General features: G+C 37.5%; 1 protein-coding gene across 7 annotated transcripts in view; it reads right to left on the reverse strand.

The window, feature by feature from the left end:
- Window positions 1-15,638, reverse strand: part of tnr (tenascin R (restrictin, janusin)) — a 187,589-nt gene that overhangs the window by 35,767 nt on the left and 136,184 nt on the right. For 6 of the 7 annotated variants that reach the window (XM_042429200.1, XM_042429202.1, XM_042429203.1 and 3 more), the window contains 5 exons: window positions 13,779-13,912; window positions 13,516-13,645; window positions 10,468-10,734; window positions 6,644-6,763; window positions 6,142-6,285 (listed from right to left, as the gene is read on the reverse strand). In XM_042429200.1, coding sequence (XP_042285134.1) covers window positions 6,142-6,285; window positions 6,644-6,763; window positions 10,468-10,734; window positions 13,516-13,645; window positions 13,779-13,912 — 795 coding nt within the window. The remainder of the gene's footprint in view (window positions 1-6,141; window positions 6,286-6,643; window positions 6,764-10,467; window positions 10,735-13,515; window positions 13,646-13,778; window positions 13,913-15,638) is intronic. The other variant, XM_042429205.1, reaches the window with a different exon arrangement.

Consider the following 15,638-nt stretch of genomic DNA (forward strand, 5'->3'; position numbering starts at 1 on the left):
TAACACAAAACAGCATCAAATTACATCATTGACTGCAGAGTGAATTACAATAAAGCAGCACAAACACTGGCATGATCCTTCAACATTGTTATTAAAGCTGTTAAGGTAAAGATGGAGAAGTCCTTCCTCAGATAAATGTGTTTTAATTCAAGTTTGTTGGGTAAACTTCAGGAAAAATGTTTCATACTGACTATTTGTGCTTTGCTGAATACAATATTTTAGGAACACCCCAGCTGTGTTGTGTGGCCATGAGGTCAGTCTGCTTTGTGCTGTGCCTGTGGCCATTATGTAGACCAGACTGCAGCAGACTACAGTTAGTAAGTAACGCCGGGCTCTTTCACTCCCCATTCTATCTCTGCATCCCCTCTCATTATTGTGGAAGCTGCACTGCTTCATTGTACAAAAAAAGCAGGTTATCAGTGCGTGAGTGCATTCTCCACATTAACCCCAGAGCTGCATGGGATGTATTTGTGGCATAGTACTAATACTGCCATGCACCAGCTGCATTTAATCCACACACGGTAGCATGGACAAGCACTGTGAGTCTGGGCCCGCCCACTGAGACACCTGTGCCCGCCCTGGATGAGCCTCTGTCTCCATCGAGAAAACAAGCCCAATAGCCTTATATATATATATATATATATATATATATATATATATATATATATATATATATATATATATATATATATATGTGTGTGTGTGTATATATATATATATATATATATATATATATATATATATATATATATATATATATATATATACACATACATATATTTTAGTCTTTGTTTATGTGTGAGTGAATGTTCAGCACTGCAGACAGTGCCGCTGTGTCGCTGTCTCATTGGCGTACTGACACAGAGATGAAAGGGGACCTGTTGTAGAGAAACCCTCATTAACAAGAGGCGTTTAGCTTATCCAAAGAAATAAATCTATTTAGAGATATTTGGTTACCACAGTTCTGTGAACTGACAAGGAATGAAATTAATATGCTTTGTAACTGAAATATGCTAATGGCTTTCTACTATGATTTGTCTTATGTTATGTTGAAAAATCATTGTGGCCCCCCTAGAAAATTTAATGCCCATCTACAAATTTGTTTCTCCTGCTGGGTTTAATTTAAGCTGCATGTGAGCTGCAGGAAAATGTTTCAACACTGATTATAGATTCTGAATGTACCATATGCATAAACAAGAAATGCTTGTTGATACATTTATTATTATTAGATGAAAAGTGAGACATGACCAGTCATTACATGCAATCAGGAGGTAACTATTAGCTATTGGTTTTGTGCAATTTAGCTGCTGGACCTGAATGATTCATTAAGTAAATGGCCATTATGTAGATTCACAGGAAGTAATCATTAGCATAATATTAACATAATATCAAGCAATCTTCTCTTAAGAGATTAACATAAGTTATTTCTGAGTGTGCACTCTTGAGCCACAGGGTTATTATTATTATTTTTATTATTATTATTATGATCCTTCATTCAAAGTTACTCAGGAACTACTTGTCAGTTCATTCAATCAAAAAATTAGTAGTTATTTGCAGGTAGGCCCCTTACCTGTTCCTTATTAGTTACCCTTAATTTTCTGTACCTTTTTGTGTGTTGCTGGAAAATAATAGATCAACATGTGTTACCGTAAAATAGTGATCAGCACTTGGTTTAAATGACCAATGTTACACGTTTAATAGTTAATGTAAGTGCTCTCTTGCAGCATTCAAGTAGACACTAGAGTGCTAACCTGAAAACTGCAATCTGCTGCACACTACAGACAAGTCCAGCCTAACAAGCCATACTGTTTTCTGACAAGAAGAACAAGGATTACAAAGATGAACACCACGCACTCCCCTTTCGTTCCTCACAGTTCGTCTTTCTCTTCTTTTTCTTTTGATATATCTGTATCTATATCTGTTGAATCTCTTTTGGTAAATTATTCTCCTTTCTGACTCTGATCTCTATTTTGCATCTATTCACTCCTCTATCCCTCTGCCAGGCAACATGTCCTTTAGACGTGTATGTTTCTCTTAATTTACATTTTATCAGCCTTGGTTCCTTTAAACATTTATCTTTATGTGATTCAGTGTTCAATAGGATTTTATGGGATATTTTAACCAGACATCCATTTAAATTACTCTTCCTCATCAATCTACTCTAGAGATAGTGGGTTAGAAAAAAATAGATAATTAAGGAGGACTTTAATGGTCTTTTTTTTGAACTTCAGTTTTGGGAAGAGTAATACTTTACTAGGGGTCCTGTTCCAACCCAGTCTCACATCAAAATGTGCAATAGCTACATTGGGCCATAGTGCAAAATCTATTAGTTTAACAATAACGGCTCTAATATTGTGAGATGCCAACGTTTGTTTTTTGTTTCATCTATTCTTTTCTATTGGCCTGCATCCATGTCACATGACTGTCGGGTTTCTGTCCGTGAAAACAAAAAATGGCTGCCTTTTATTCTCAGTGGAAAATGCTATATTTTATGGTAGTTGTGACTTTAAAATGTGTTTTGATAACATTTCTAGGGTGAAATGTGCATTTTATTTTCGTAATCTTCATTCAGTGAATGTATATGATGTTTAGTTATTATATCATTGCTATGGTGGTTGCTATAGATGCAGCTATCACTGGAACCATGTAGTTGCATGTTGTTTGAATCATTGTCTGTGTGTTGTGTAGTGTAGCTGTGTGTAGCCCATAGACTGTATAAAAATAACATATCACCCCAGTGTCTCTGGTTTAACAGCACTGTGCTGTGCACGTGTGTTTACAGTGTTTGTGCTCTGTCATGGCGCAGATATAAAGTCAAGCAGCTGATCGACTGTTAGCCGAACATGCTAATCCTACGGTCTATCTGCAATAACAACATAGGTGTTACTTTGTTATTAGGCCATCACCCAATTGGTGTGCTGAATGATTGAGACCGATATACTGCCAATCAGTGTGGTAAAGGGCGAGGGATTGAAAGACATAGTTCGGTACATCAAGCCCGAGTATGTTATGGCATCGAGAGCCACTAAACTAAATGCATTGAAAACACTTTGAGGTGAAGAAAGATGAGCTAAAAGTCAAGCTAACCAGGGTAGACAAGCTAGCTCTGACCACCTACTGCTGGACAGCTCTCACAAACGAAAGCTATGTTACAACTTTTCTTCACAATTAAGCAGTTTGTTATCGGCTAATGGATGTCGGTCTATTGAAAGCAAAATTAACTGAAACTGACATCTCAAGTTGTGTTATTTTATGTAACTGTTTGATGATGTTCTTTCAATAAATAGTGTAGATTTTAGAGCGCCCCAGGGATTAATTGAACTTGAAATCCAGAATTTGAAGCTTTGTGACTAGCTGACTGGAGGACCAAGAAGTATTTTTCTCACTGCCACAATGTCAACGTTTTCTTTGAATGTTATCTTTAACATTTCTCAACACAAAAACACAAAAATGTCCTTGATAACTCAACAGTACATTAATGTTAAGGCCATCAGTTTTAATTATTTCTCCTTTGATTCTGAGAAATAAAGTCTTTTTTTTGTCAGTTTTTGATAGCGGAAGGCTACGGAAGAGCATTGTGTTGTGGGTAACTTGGCGTGTTCGACTACTGTTTTGGGTTTCTGCTGGTAGTGGGCTTCAGCAATGGCATTTTTTCAGGCTTTCTGAAAGCCTGAAAAAATCTTCATAATAACTGACAAACTAAACATCATATACATTCACTGAACAAAGATTATGAAAATAAAATGCATATTTCTTGCTAAAAATTTTTATCAAAACGCACTTTAAAGCTTGAACTATCTTAAATTATTGCGTTTTCCACTGAGAATAAAAGGAATGTCAGCCATTTTTTGTTTGTTTGAGCAGACAGAAACAGATAGAAGCAGACCAATAGAAAAGAATATGCCAAAAAAAAAGTAAGCATCTCACAATTTTATAGCCGTTATTGTGAAACTAATATGTTTTGAGCTGTGGACCAACGTAGCTATTACACATTTTGATGTGAGACTGGGTTGGCAAAGTGAAATATGTCTCCTTGCTATTTCAGCCATTCTGACAATAATTTATTACAGAAGTAAAGTAAGTAGCAACTGCGGCGTTATTCAAGTCATTACATACTTGGCCAGGCAATGTTGGATTACTCTTCCAAATCCCCTGTTTGCGTATTGTTGTTGAAAGCGGTATTAAAATGTCCCTGGTTGGGCATTGTGCGTTATGAGGAAAATGTTATTTACCACTTCTAACAAGCTTGACTTCAGAGTTATGTTCTTTTCAGGCTATTACAGCCCCAACGGCTCTGCTCATTGTAAGCACACTGGGATTGTTGGGAAAGGAAGCTGATAATAAAGAATTGTGGGGGCAGAGCAAGACAGAGATGAGAAAGAGAGTGAAAGCGAGAGAAAGAGTCTTTTAGCTTATTTTTTCTTGCTGGATTCTTGAACCTGCTGGCTCCTGGTGAATCAGGTCTCATTGGCATGCAAACACACCTTCTGCTCCCCTTCCCTCTCCTATCCTGTGCTCTCTTAAGCTCCCTCGCTCACACACACATACTGATGATTATGCATACAGCACTGGGAGAGTGTGTTAATCTTAGGTTAGTGGAATTCTTTCACAGAGAGGAGCGGTGTCCCATATTTACATGTGTGTGTGCAAGTGAGGTTTGTGGGGTTTTTTTAACTTCTGATTCTGTGCTAAGTTAAGAGTCTGAAAACAAGAGCTTGAGAGTTCTCACCTACAGTATACTGAGGAATTGGGGGGAGTGAGACACAGAAAGAAGATTAAAGAAAGAGGAAATGAAGCAGAGGGGAAATGGAAAGATGACAGACGGAGGATAGAGGAATACTGAAAGAGAAAGAATGGTAGAGAGAGAGAGGCATAATGATACAGGAGGATAGAAGTGACGCAAAAGGATAAAGAGATAAGCAAGGGAGGGAGGCAGAGAGATAGAGGAAAGTGAGATGGAGTTCAGAGTAGGTTACCAATTACTGGGTCATGGAGTGGACAATTTCATCTATTGCAGCAGCAAAGATTGCACCTCCTGCAAAGTCAGCTGTACCCTCAGATTTTGTCTGACGTCTATGTGTGTGTGAGTGTGTATGTGTTTGTGTGTGTGTGTGTGTGAGTTTGTTTCTCTTTTTAGCACATATTTGCCAGTGTGCAGCTGTTATTATAGTGGAAATAACAATTGGTCTGAAAGTCTTGCAGAGAAAGAGGAATCCTTCGTTCATTTTACATGGCAAACAAACGTCCCTGTGCCGCCCACTCGCTGTGGGATGTATATCAAAGAGTTGTAGTTGAAGGCTAGAGGAATACGGCCAGCTTTGATGCAATGAAATTTGCTATTGCACAAGAGTAAAACATTACAAAAGCCCATTGAGTGTAGATCACAGCATTTAGGCCAGGAAAATACATACAGTGGGTGCCTTGGACTTTTAGTGGACATGGTTGTAACAAATGATCAAACCAAATAGGCAGCATCCCCAACCAACATACCGCCAGTACAACAGAAGCACTTTTCTAATCAAAGCAGGTTGTGTTCTAACCTGTTTCAGACAAATGTGTGTACACATCAAAGTGATTCATAAAAGTCTTGTGTTGTGCTTACTGACACCTATTTCTGTTGGTCTGAGACACAAATGACCGATGAAAGCTTTGTAGGTGGGATTGGATGGTGACATCTTCGCCTTACTTTCATAGCTACCTAGCTAGATATACAGTAATTTAAATCACATATTTCTTTGACCATCTCAAAAACATTGAGTTAACTCCTCATAGCAACTACAACCGCAGCTTTCTTCCTTCCAGCTTCGATTGGTTATGGCAAAAAATAAATAAATTCTGGATTCTGTTTGGTTGGAAGGTGTGGATTAACTTTTAGTAACCAGACAATATAGCTGGACACCTATGACACAAGTGTTTGTTTGCAGTCATGTGGCATTATTAAAGAAGTATTGGTATTGGGTAAAAACAGCAACAGTGAGGCTTAAGAGCTTGGATTTGATGTTATTTGTGTCAACAACCAAAAAAAGATAAGTACTTTTCATTGACAACCAGGCAAATGCATTTAAAGTAAAAAAAAAAAAAACAGGCTAGTGCAGATGCAGTGTGTGTGGTTGCTCGTTTCCTTGTTAGCTCTTACTGTACCTGTGAAGACGGAGGTGCTGACCACTTTGCTCTCTTGACTCCCTCTGACAGCGTTGATACTGATCTCATATTCTGTAGCAGGAAACAGACTGGACAAAGTGTAGTTGGTGACATCGCTGTCAATCACCACACTGTCCACTCGACCTGCAGGAGCCACCAGAGAGAGACCAACATCAGAACATCAGAGATGCTGCCATCACACTGATCTTACTGTACATTTCTTCCTTGTCTTTATTAAACTGCCATGTATAAGACAATCACGGAGTAAAAATTTAATCAATGCAGAAGTCTAATTAAAATTTTAATTAAAATTCACAGATAAAGTGTTATTCAGGTATTGGAGAGTGTGTAACAAGGTGCTTTGCTACAAAATGTATTTCACATGAGAGACCTGCAACAGCAAATGCCATGTTCATTTGACTGGAACAAGGCAATACAGTGTGTCATTGTGTATGCTAATATAATAGATATCATAATATGCCGTATGTAAAACATACACTACCTCTGGCTGACTGGTAGGACAGCTTATAGTATTCAAAGGGAGCCATTGGTCTGATCCATGAGATAGTCAATGCGTCCTCGCTCACATCTGAAACAGCCAACTCTTTTGGTGGGTCCAAGCCTAGATGCAGGAGTTTGGGAAGGGAGGTGTTAGCATAGGAATAAAATGGTCCACAATGGACAACATGGGAGACTGAATGTTCTAAACTATTCTCTGAAAGAAGAATCTTGCTGTCATGGTTGACACATACATTTATTCAGATTCTATAAGTACAACAGAAGTCCTTTATGGTGTGTATTATATTGCAAGTTCAGGAATTTACGTAAGAATCTAAGAGAATCTGTAACCTTGAAAGCACATTTGAGTACTCCTTGTTTTGTCAATTCTTTTTTTTATCTCCTCCTCATTACATTTACATAAACAGACCTGTCCTTGGTCTGTGAAATCACATGCATTTTGATGCAAATTTGCAAACAAACAAAAGAAAAACAAAAACAAAACAAAACCAAAGAAAGAAAGGAAATAAAAACACCATCAAAAGACATCCCAGGAAATATGCATCCAGCTGAAAGACCACAATGAGCAGCATTAGCATTGAGACTGAGCAGTGCTTTCTCAGGAGATTTCTACCCCTGCTGACAATTTGTTTTATGTGTCTCCTGAGACTATCAAGCTGGAATGGAAAAGGTTATGGCGAAAACAATAGGCCTCATGCATGAATGTTTTCTTATTTTTCTTATATTTGATCTTGCACAAAGCAGTAAGAGGAAAATAAGAAAATCCTACGTGGGATTCAACAAACTCTCTTAACTGCCTGAACTTGTCGTAAATCGCTGGTTTCAGCCTGATGAATGCCACCTGTTCGTAAGGAGGTGTGCGTTCATGAGATGTGATCATTAGCATAATCCACATCCCTAAAATTGCCATATAAGGTTCCTTGTTCCGCTCCGTTTGTGGGCGAGTTTCATTCACAACACTTTTTACTTACATATTACATTTTTTGTTAATTTCGGTAACATATATAAACTCCAAATTAATGCAGATTAGGACATCATAATTGTAAGTCAAACAAATATGTTTCCCCAGTGAAGAAAGGAAGAGATAATCTATTCATGACACGTACGACAGGTTTGGACCATTTTGAATTTTGTTCATACCAAAGAGAAAAATTCTTCGTACAAGAAAATTGATGAATGCCACAAATGTTCTAAAATCACTTGTATGTGCATCTTAAGGAAAAATCTGTTTGTATGAGTGCTTCTTGCATGAGGCCTTGCATGTGAGCAAACAATTAAACTGAAGGTACATCTATAGCTGTGAGAGAATAAAATCAAAGCAAGGAAATAGAAGAGAAAAGAGAAAATTACAGGAAAAAGAGGAAAACGAGATGAACACATCACTTCCATCTCTTGTTATCGACAAAGAGCAAAATGAGCCACACTTGTAAACCAACTACACCACCCCCTCTCTCCTACTTTGAAAAGAATAATGGTTATTATCCACAAGTAGAGGGGGCAATTTGTAATTCCTGACTTTGAACTAATTTATATTCCACTTGTATGAAATACAGCAGCATCTATGTAAGTGGTGATTATTCATGCTTGCATATCTCACTAATTATGTTTACTTTGGTAAAGGTGGCAGCCAGGAATAATGGCTAAAAAACTACAGTTCTGTTAGAGATATCTAATGCCATTGACTACATCCCCTGGAAGATCACAATTCAATTTGCACTGTATAAACTAATTAATGAATATGGCCTTAAGGTCGTAAGTTACATTAAAGTACCCCTTTACACTGACCATAGCCACAGAGTGACTATCACAGACCTATGAACCAAATCACCTGCTATAACTGTGGTTAAAAATTGCAGGGATTCAGCACATTTCAAATGTAGCAGATGCAGCAAATGTGATGCTAAAAAGCATGTCTAATTATACAAGGCAAACCTGAGTGCAGTATCTCATCAGCACTCACATTCACACATGCAAGATCAAAGCAGGACACCAAAATTAACACAGTCTAAAGACAGGTGCAAAAAACTCCTGTACATCTGCCTCAAAATCCCCGTCCAATTTCACCCTTGAAATCTGCTTATCATCATGTGTGGATGAATGTAAAGAGAGACAGAGAGTGCTCCAAGCTGCCAAGGTGAAACTGGCACAGTAATCAGGTGGCAGCATTCAGGTGTCTCTGGCACTAGTGCAAAGTTAATATCTCTATTGTACAATGCTGATTCTTCTGTTTTCTCTATTTGTCTTCAGCACTTTCTTATCGCCTCTTTTGATGATTTTCCTTTTGTTCCCCATTCTAGAAAAAAGTAAACATAGATTTTCTTTCTTTGTCTTTTTTTCTCAGGCAGGTTATAATACTGACCCTCGTCTTATCCATTTCCTCTCCCAAATGTAAATAGCATACTTGAAATAAAAAGAAATGTTTCTGAGAGTTCCTTTTACTGAATATCAACACAGCAAAAGAAAGGTCTGAAGCATCACTGTGGTGCAGCTTGAAGTAAAACATTTAAATCAAAAGAAATAGAGACAAATGATGGAGAAGTAGTGGAAAAGAAAAGGATTCGAATGGATGGTTACAAAGAAAGAGCAGTCCAAAGCATAACCAGACTGCTCTGCTTAAACTAAATTCTATTGTAAAAATTCTCACTTCTTTCTCCTCTTTATTAAAGTACCTTTTGTCAGCAGTTTCTCAAATATCCATCAATGTTACAATTGTGTATTTGAGTTTGCATGAAATAACACTTGATCATTTTCCAGAATGACCTCAAATGTTTTATATGTGGAAAACCTCAGCCATGTGTACTATACAAGCTACAGTAGTATTTTTGTGTCTCTAAGTCTGGTGGGAAAAAAGAAAATAAAAAACCTTCAAGGCAGATCTCTAATTACAAAATTTATTCCGCTGTGGTTCTGTACAGATGAAGTGCTCAAACAGCATTTTTGCAAATACATATATTTAATATAAAATCACTTTGTATTTAAATTTTAAATTTTCATATTTCCATTTCTTAAACTGATTTTTCTCCCCTTCCATTTCCCACTCTACCTCACACACATACTAATGCACCATTTTTCTTCTGAAAAATCCTTTCTTTCCTATTCCCAACCTCTTTTTCTAGTTAATCCTAAATGGAGTTCAGGGACATTCAACTGCCCCCTGTCTCAAAAAACTCAATAGAGAACAGTACAATACATTCATCATTGTAATCAATGTGATTAGAGTTGAAACTATTACATTATTATTATTACTATACATTATTATTATTGACTGCTACTGTAGTCAATTAATTAGTTAGTCGATCAAGAGCAAGAAACCATTTTGTTAATTAATTAATGATTGAGATCATTTTACAAGTAAAACAATACCAAAGATTGTCTAGTTACAGTTTCTAAATTGTGAAAATTTGCTGCTTTTTTGACTTATGTGATACTAAATTGAATATCTTTGGGTTTTGGAGGGCTGGTTGGTCAAATCAAGCTATTAAAAGCCATCACCTTGCATTTCAGGAAATTGTAACGGACATTTTTCACAATTTTTGACATGTTATAGACCAAACAATTAAACAATCTGCAGATTAATTGATAATGTAAATAATTGTTATTTGCAGCCCTAAACGCAATCTCATGTTAAGTTCATTAGTACAGAAAAATCCATGCACCCTGTCCATGCATAAACAAACAGTAGTATGAGGCAAGGATGCATAACTTTGATAGGCATCATACTAAGTCACAAATCATTACTGTGCTGCTCATGTTTATTAAACCTGAATCACCTTAGACACCAATTTTCCATCAAATCAAGCAGCTCACCTGTAGTGAGTGATGCTGTAATAGGCTCAGAGGTAATATCCCCCTGTATTGTGATTAGACTGATGGTGTACTGAGTGGATGGCAGGAGGCCTTGGACCAGTGACCTCGTCTTGGAGCCGTCCAGCGTCACCTTAGAGGTGTCGGTCCCATCGGCAGAGCTGTAGCTCAGGATGAAGAGGTCAGCAGGTGGTGCTGGGGCACTCCACGCCACCAACACCGAGTCTGAAGTCACCTCTGACAAGTAGAGGTGGGTTACGGGCCTGATCCCTGGAGGAATGGGGGTTCAAAGGTCACCGGAGAAAGGTAAAATAGCCGGCCACAAGCAGGAAAAAGTGAAGAATAAAAAGCAGCTGCCGTCATTATGGAGATGACACACAAGCAGTTTTATGATGGATGGAAGCGGTCCTGGATGGTGTGATAGATCGTTTATAATACAGCTGAGAAAATTAGCCTTGAGTGTAATCTTGATGGGGCAGGTGAGAGTCAGTGCAGACCACAATCATGTGGAAGTAATGATTTAATTGGTCATTAAAAAAAGAAAGTAATAGGATTATCTTCCATAAAGATGAAGATGTGATGAGACGGATCACAATAAGAAAATGGAAAGATGATGATGATAGCAGATGTTGTTGTCAGAATGTATGACATGGACAGGAGATGATGCAATGGATATGAACCAGTGTAGCAGCTGACACAGCAACAAATGCAAGAGGATTTGAATTTAATTAGCCATGTGTGGATGTATAAATAGCAGGCAAGATGCGATAACACAGACTTCTCCTTTTCTGATTTATCCAGATTAAAGACATCCTGTGAAGTTTTCTTTGTAATCAATCATCTTTTGAAACTTGCATTGTTTACACAGGCTTCAAGTCGCCCTCTTTTCCTTTTTTATTGTTGAATTGTTTTTTTTAACGGCGCATTTCCTTCACCAATTGTCGACATGCATTACTGCCCTGTGCAGTCAGATGTGTATTATCAAGTGCATGTGCGTCCTTGTGCGCAAGCTGGTAGAAGATGTGATGCAGACAACACAAGGACCAACTCATTAAAACATTTCTCTATGACACCAATACTATTAAAAAAAAAAAAAAATCCAAATGGTGTCTCCAGCAGCCCTGGACAAGTTTTCTAAGGGGAGGGGCAAACAAAACTTGATGATGTCTTTGGGGTTATCTCTATTTAAGCTTGGGGACTTCAAATTTATAACAGAAAGCTTATTACAAACTTGGGGTGCGGAGTGTGAAAGGTCATTAACTTGGAAAGAAGGGGTCAATGAAAAGATGCTATTGGTTGCATTATGGGGAATGTAGGATCAAGCATTTTAAGAGCTAGACCCCCAATAGAGACTAAAAGTCCGGATATCTTACTAAGTCGTCCTAAACATTAATGGATGGGATGTTATGAAGAAGCCCTGAAAGTACTGTATAAGGATAAATAAGGTTAATTTATCCTAATGGACGGTTATGTTGATTTGACTCTTGGAATTTTCTTACCCTTGCTGCTGTTGTAATTATATATTTTAATATTTTAAAGAAAATTATAATAAATAAATACAAGAATGGATGAATAAATGAATAACCAAATACATGAATGTAGATTAATACAGACAGTAAATAAAATTTTGTTTAGTGCTCCCTGGGTAATGCAGTGTGCAAATACAGCTGCAATGATAAATAAATGAATAAAAAATTAGATGTTTGCAGAAAACTACTTAAGAAGTATAGTACATAATCAATTTACTGTACAGTAAAGAGACAAACTGAAGGATAGATAGTGGTGCTCCAAAGACTGTTGTTATTTATATTTGATCATATTTTAAGATCAACCTTTGGGAAGTATGGTTATACACCAGATTTTTTCCTTATGATGAGTTGACTTGAGTGCACACAGACAGGTAGATGTTGCGAATATGGCCCAGGGAACAGTAGACGAGAAGATGACAGGTAATTCATTATTTTTTCCTCTGATTCTCTTGATCTGTCATTTTATCATCCTCTCATCTCTCCTCTCCAGATTGTTAGATTGGTACTAATAAAGGAACCACATATAACAGGAGACGATGATGATCTCTTTGATGACGATGATGGTTATGATGGTGACAACTGCCATGACGGTCACGGTGGAGAAGAAAGATGACGAGGATGAGAGTGGTGAAGAAAATAACAAATCTGACAGCAGGTGAGTGCATGCTCATCATTTTGACACCATTCTTTGTGCAACTGAAAATCACATCAAGCTTCCTGTAAAAATAACAAAGACCCAACAGTGCTGGGTAGATTGACAGGCAATCCGACATATAGTTGGATAGATAGACGCAAGTGTGGAGAAAAGAGAAATAGGTTGTGATTGAAATTCTCAGAAAAAAGGTGTTACAGCGAGGCTGAGAATGAGGAAGAGCTGTGCAAGCAGAGAGTAGTAAGTGTGACAGAAAAACAGAGAACATGGAGTTGAAAAGGAATCAGAAGAAACAGACACACAAATACATTTAGATGCAAAAACGAGGTGCAATTAGGGAACACTTGTAACAAGCTCATTAGCTGACTTGAATAATTTACTTCCACTAATTGCTTCTTCAAAGTCTTTTAAGGTCCTCAATTTTCTTTTTGCATGACTCACCTTACCTGCTGCCGCACTTTGTTTCATTATATTCACTATTCAGGTTCGTTACGCAGCACTGTTGCTAAAAATGTTCTATAGCTTTCCGCAGTAATCGGCCAATCTTTCATGTCTTAATCTGAACAGAAAAAAACTCTTGGGTGTATATTTATTTTAGCTCTGGTCTGATAATTAAATGAATGAAACTGATGCTTTAAAATGACTTTGATAGTTAACAAAAAAGTTTATATATAGCTGTTGCAAAGAAAAAGACAAGCAAGGATTTTATCTCATGGAAACGATCTGATGCCCATTATATTATATATTATTTTCATCATATTTTCATCCTTAGATGTATCTCTTAAACATACTGATGTTTTAGTATGTTCGAGCTGATAAAAGCATTATTATTACCTGTTTATGTATATAAAATGTGACTATTCCCTCTACCTGTGAATGCATCTATAGTAGCTGCATTGCTCTGTTGTCTTCCTCTCCTTGCTGCTACCGTGATGGTGTACTCAGTCCCAGGCTCGAGGTCTGTCAGAGTGGTGGAGGTTACATCTTTAGGCACCGTTAGCTGGAACAGGAAGAAACAGGTAAACACAGACAGATCAGTGAAACTATAGGACTACTTAACTTCACAATAAAAGGTATATGCATGTGCTGTTGTATTTATTATCCATTCAGTGTTCATCTGTCCCATTCTATACCTCAGTAGTAACACCGGAAGAAGATGTATATGTGACCTTGTAGTGGTCAATGGGGCCCTGGACCATGCCCCACACCAGAGTGATGGTGTTGTCTGTAGAGGCCGTCACAGTTAAATCCATGGGCACATCCAGGCCTAACAGAGGAGAGACATGATTTTGGCAAAAGCAAAATTGTAAAACAGAAACTCAAGGTAGGCTACAGCATGAACTTGTTCACACTGTTACCAGGGGAAATGTGCTACAGTGGTGAGTAAGTGAAGCAACATGGTGATGATTTCTGATGACAATTTAAGATGATACATTTCAGGGACCTTATTCAGTCATGATTAATTTCTCATGACTGAGATGCAAGGGCAAGTGTAAACAGTGTGTGGGACACCACACACCAGGGCTGCAGCTAATTGTTTTCACTGTCAATTAATAGGACAATTATTTTCTCAATGAATTGTTTGGTGTCCTAGTTCTGACTATGCACTGTCTTTGTCCATGTCTCCGTCTGTCATCATGTGGAATGCAAGGGAAATATGTCTATGATCGTCAGTTTCTTTTGGGCATTCATAACAGACTTTTGCTACAAGAAATACTAGCTGGGAAAGCTAAATCAGCTGAGTGTGCTTGGTCTGCTGTGCCCAGTGGACCCAAAAGAGACTATGGCCTTGACTGGAGGTATGCTGGAGAGGAAACATTGAAAGCAATGCGACAGGACGTGGAAGCGGGGGAGTGCAAGTTGGGCTAACTGTTAACCCATACAAACCTGCAGTTCCAACAATCATGTTGCCTAATGTTTTCTGGACAGCAAAATGGATTATATAACCCCATCAATGCTGGTCAGTCATTGACATGTAAGAGCTTTCTACATTGAACTGAGACATGAACTTTTCTCTCTGCACTTTAATGCACTGTGCTGCTAACTGCTTGTTCTTTTTTTGTTTTTTTTTTCTCTTGGCATTTATATGTTATGATTTTTTAAAGGGAATTTTTAGATATACAGTATATATTTATTCTTGCTGTTGTTGTTGCACTGCTGTGGGTTGAGAGGAACAGCATTTCATTTTTTTGTGTATGTAAATACACAAGAAAATGACAATAAATTAAATCTTGAATCTTGATCTTGTCTAAACAATGTCACAAAATAGAAGAATCCCCATCACAATTTACTAAAGCCACAAGTTCATCATCACATGTCTTGTTTTGTCTGTCCAAAACCAAAAGATATTTAATTAACAATGATATAAAAAAGAGAAAATCAGTAAAAGTCTCACTTTTGAGAGGCTGGAATCACAAAAGCTTAGATGGTTAGGGTGTACCAGCAACCATCCCTGATCAAGTTCAGACAGGCAGTGATAGTGCAAGTCTGTCACATCTTCTGGAAATATGCACTGATTTACAATTTACTTTGATGAAATTTTAGAAATCTGCTTCAAACTTTGTGTACCATTTTAGTGGTAATATAGCTATTGTTGGTAATAATTCCATTCGTCATTAACTTCTGCTGCATTCTTATCTACTGTTAACAGTATTATTATTTGGTGCAGCACTGGCATGAAAATCAGGACTACCACTGATTAAAATTTAACAGTCAGCTTCTGGGAAGTTCATTTCCAAAACAACCTCTGTATTAACATTTGTTATGTTTCTATGTTTTTTTCTTTTCTTTCCTGCGGCAATGACCAAACTTGCCCATGGGATCATCAATGTTTAATTTTCATCTAATCTTCTGCTGCACTGTTTGCCTGAACCTTCAATTTGTTTTTTTTGGGGGGGGAGAAAAAAGACACAGAGAAAAAAAAAACAACTTAAAAGCCATTGTTAATGGAAATGATGCTTTCAGCTTTCAGCAACTCACACTTATACAGTAAT

This window comes from Thunnus maccoyii, chromosome 12, assembly GCF_910596095.1.
Source record: "Thunnus maccoyii chromosome 12, fThuMac1.1, whole genome shotgun sequence".
Taxonomy (NCBI): domain Eukaryota; kingdom Metazoa; phylum Chordata; class Actinopteri; order Scombriformes; family Scombridae; genus Thunnus; species Thunnus maccoyii.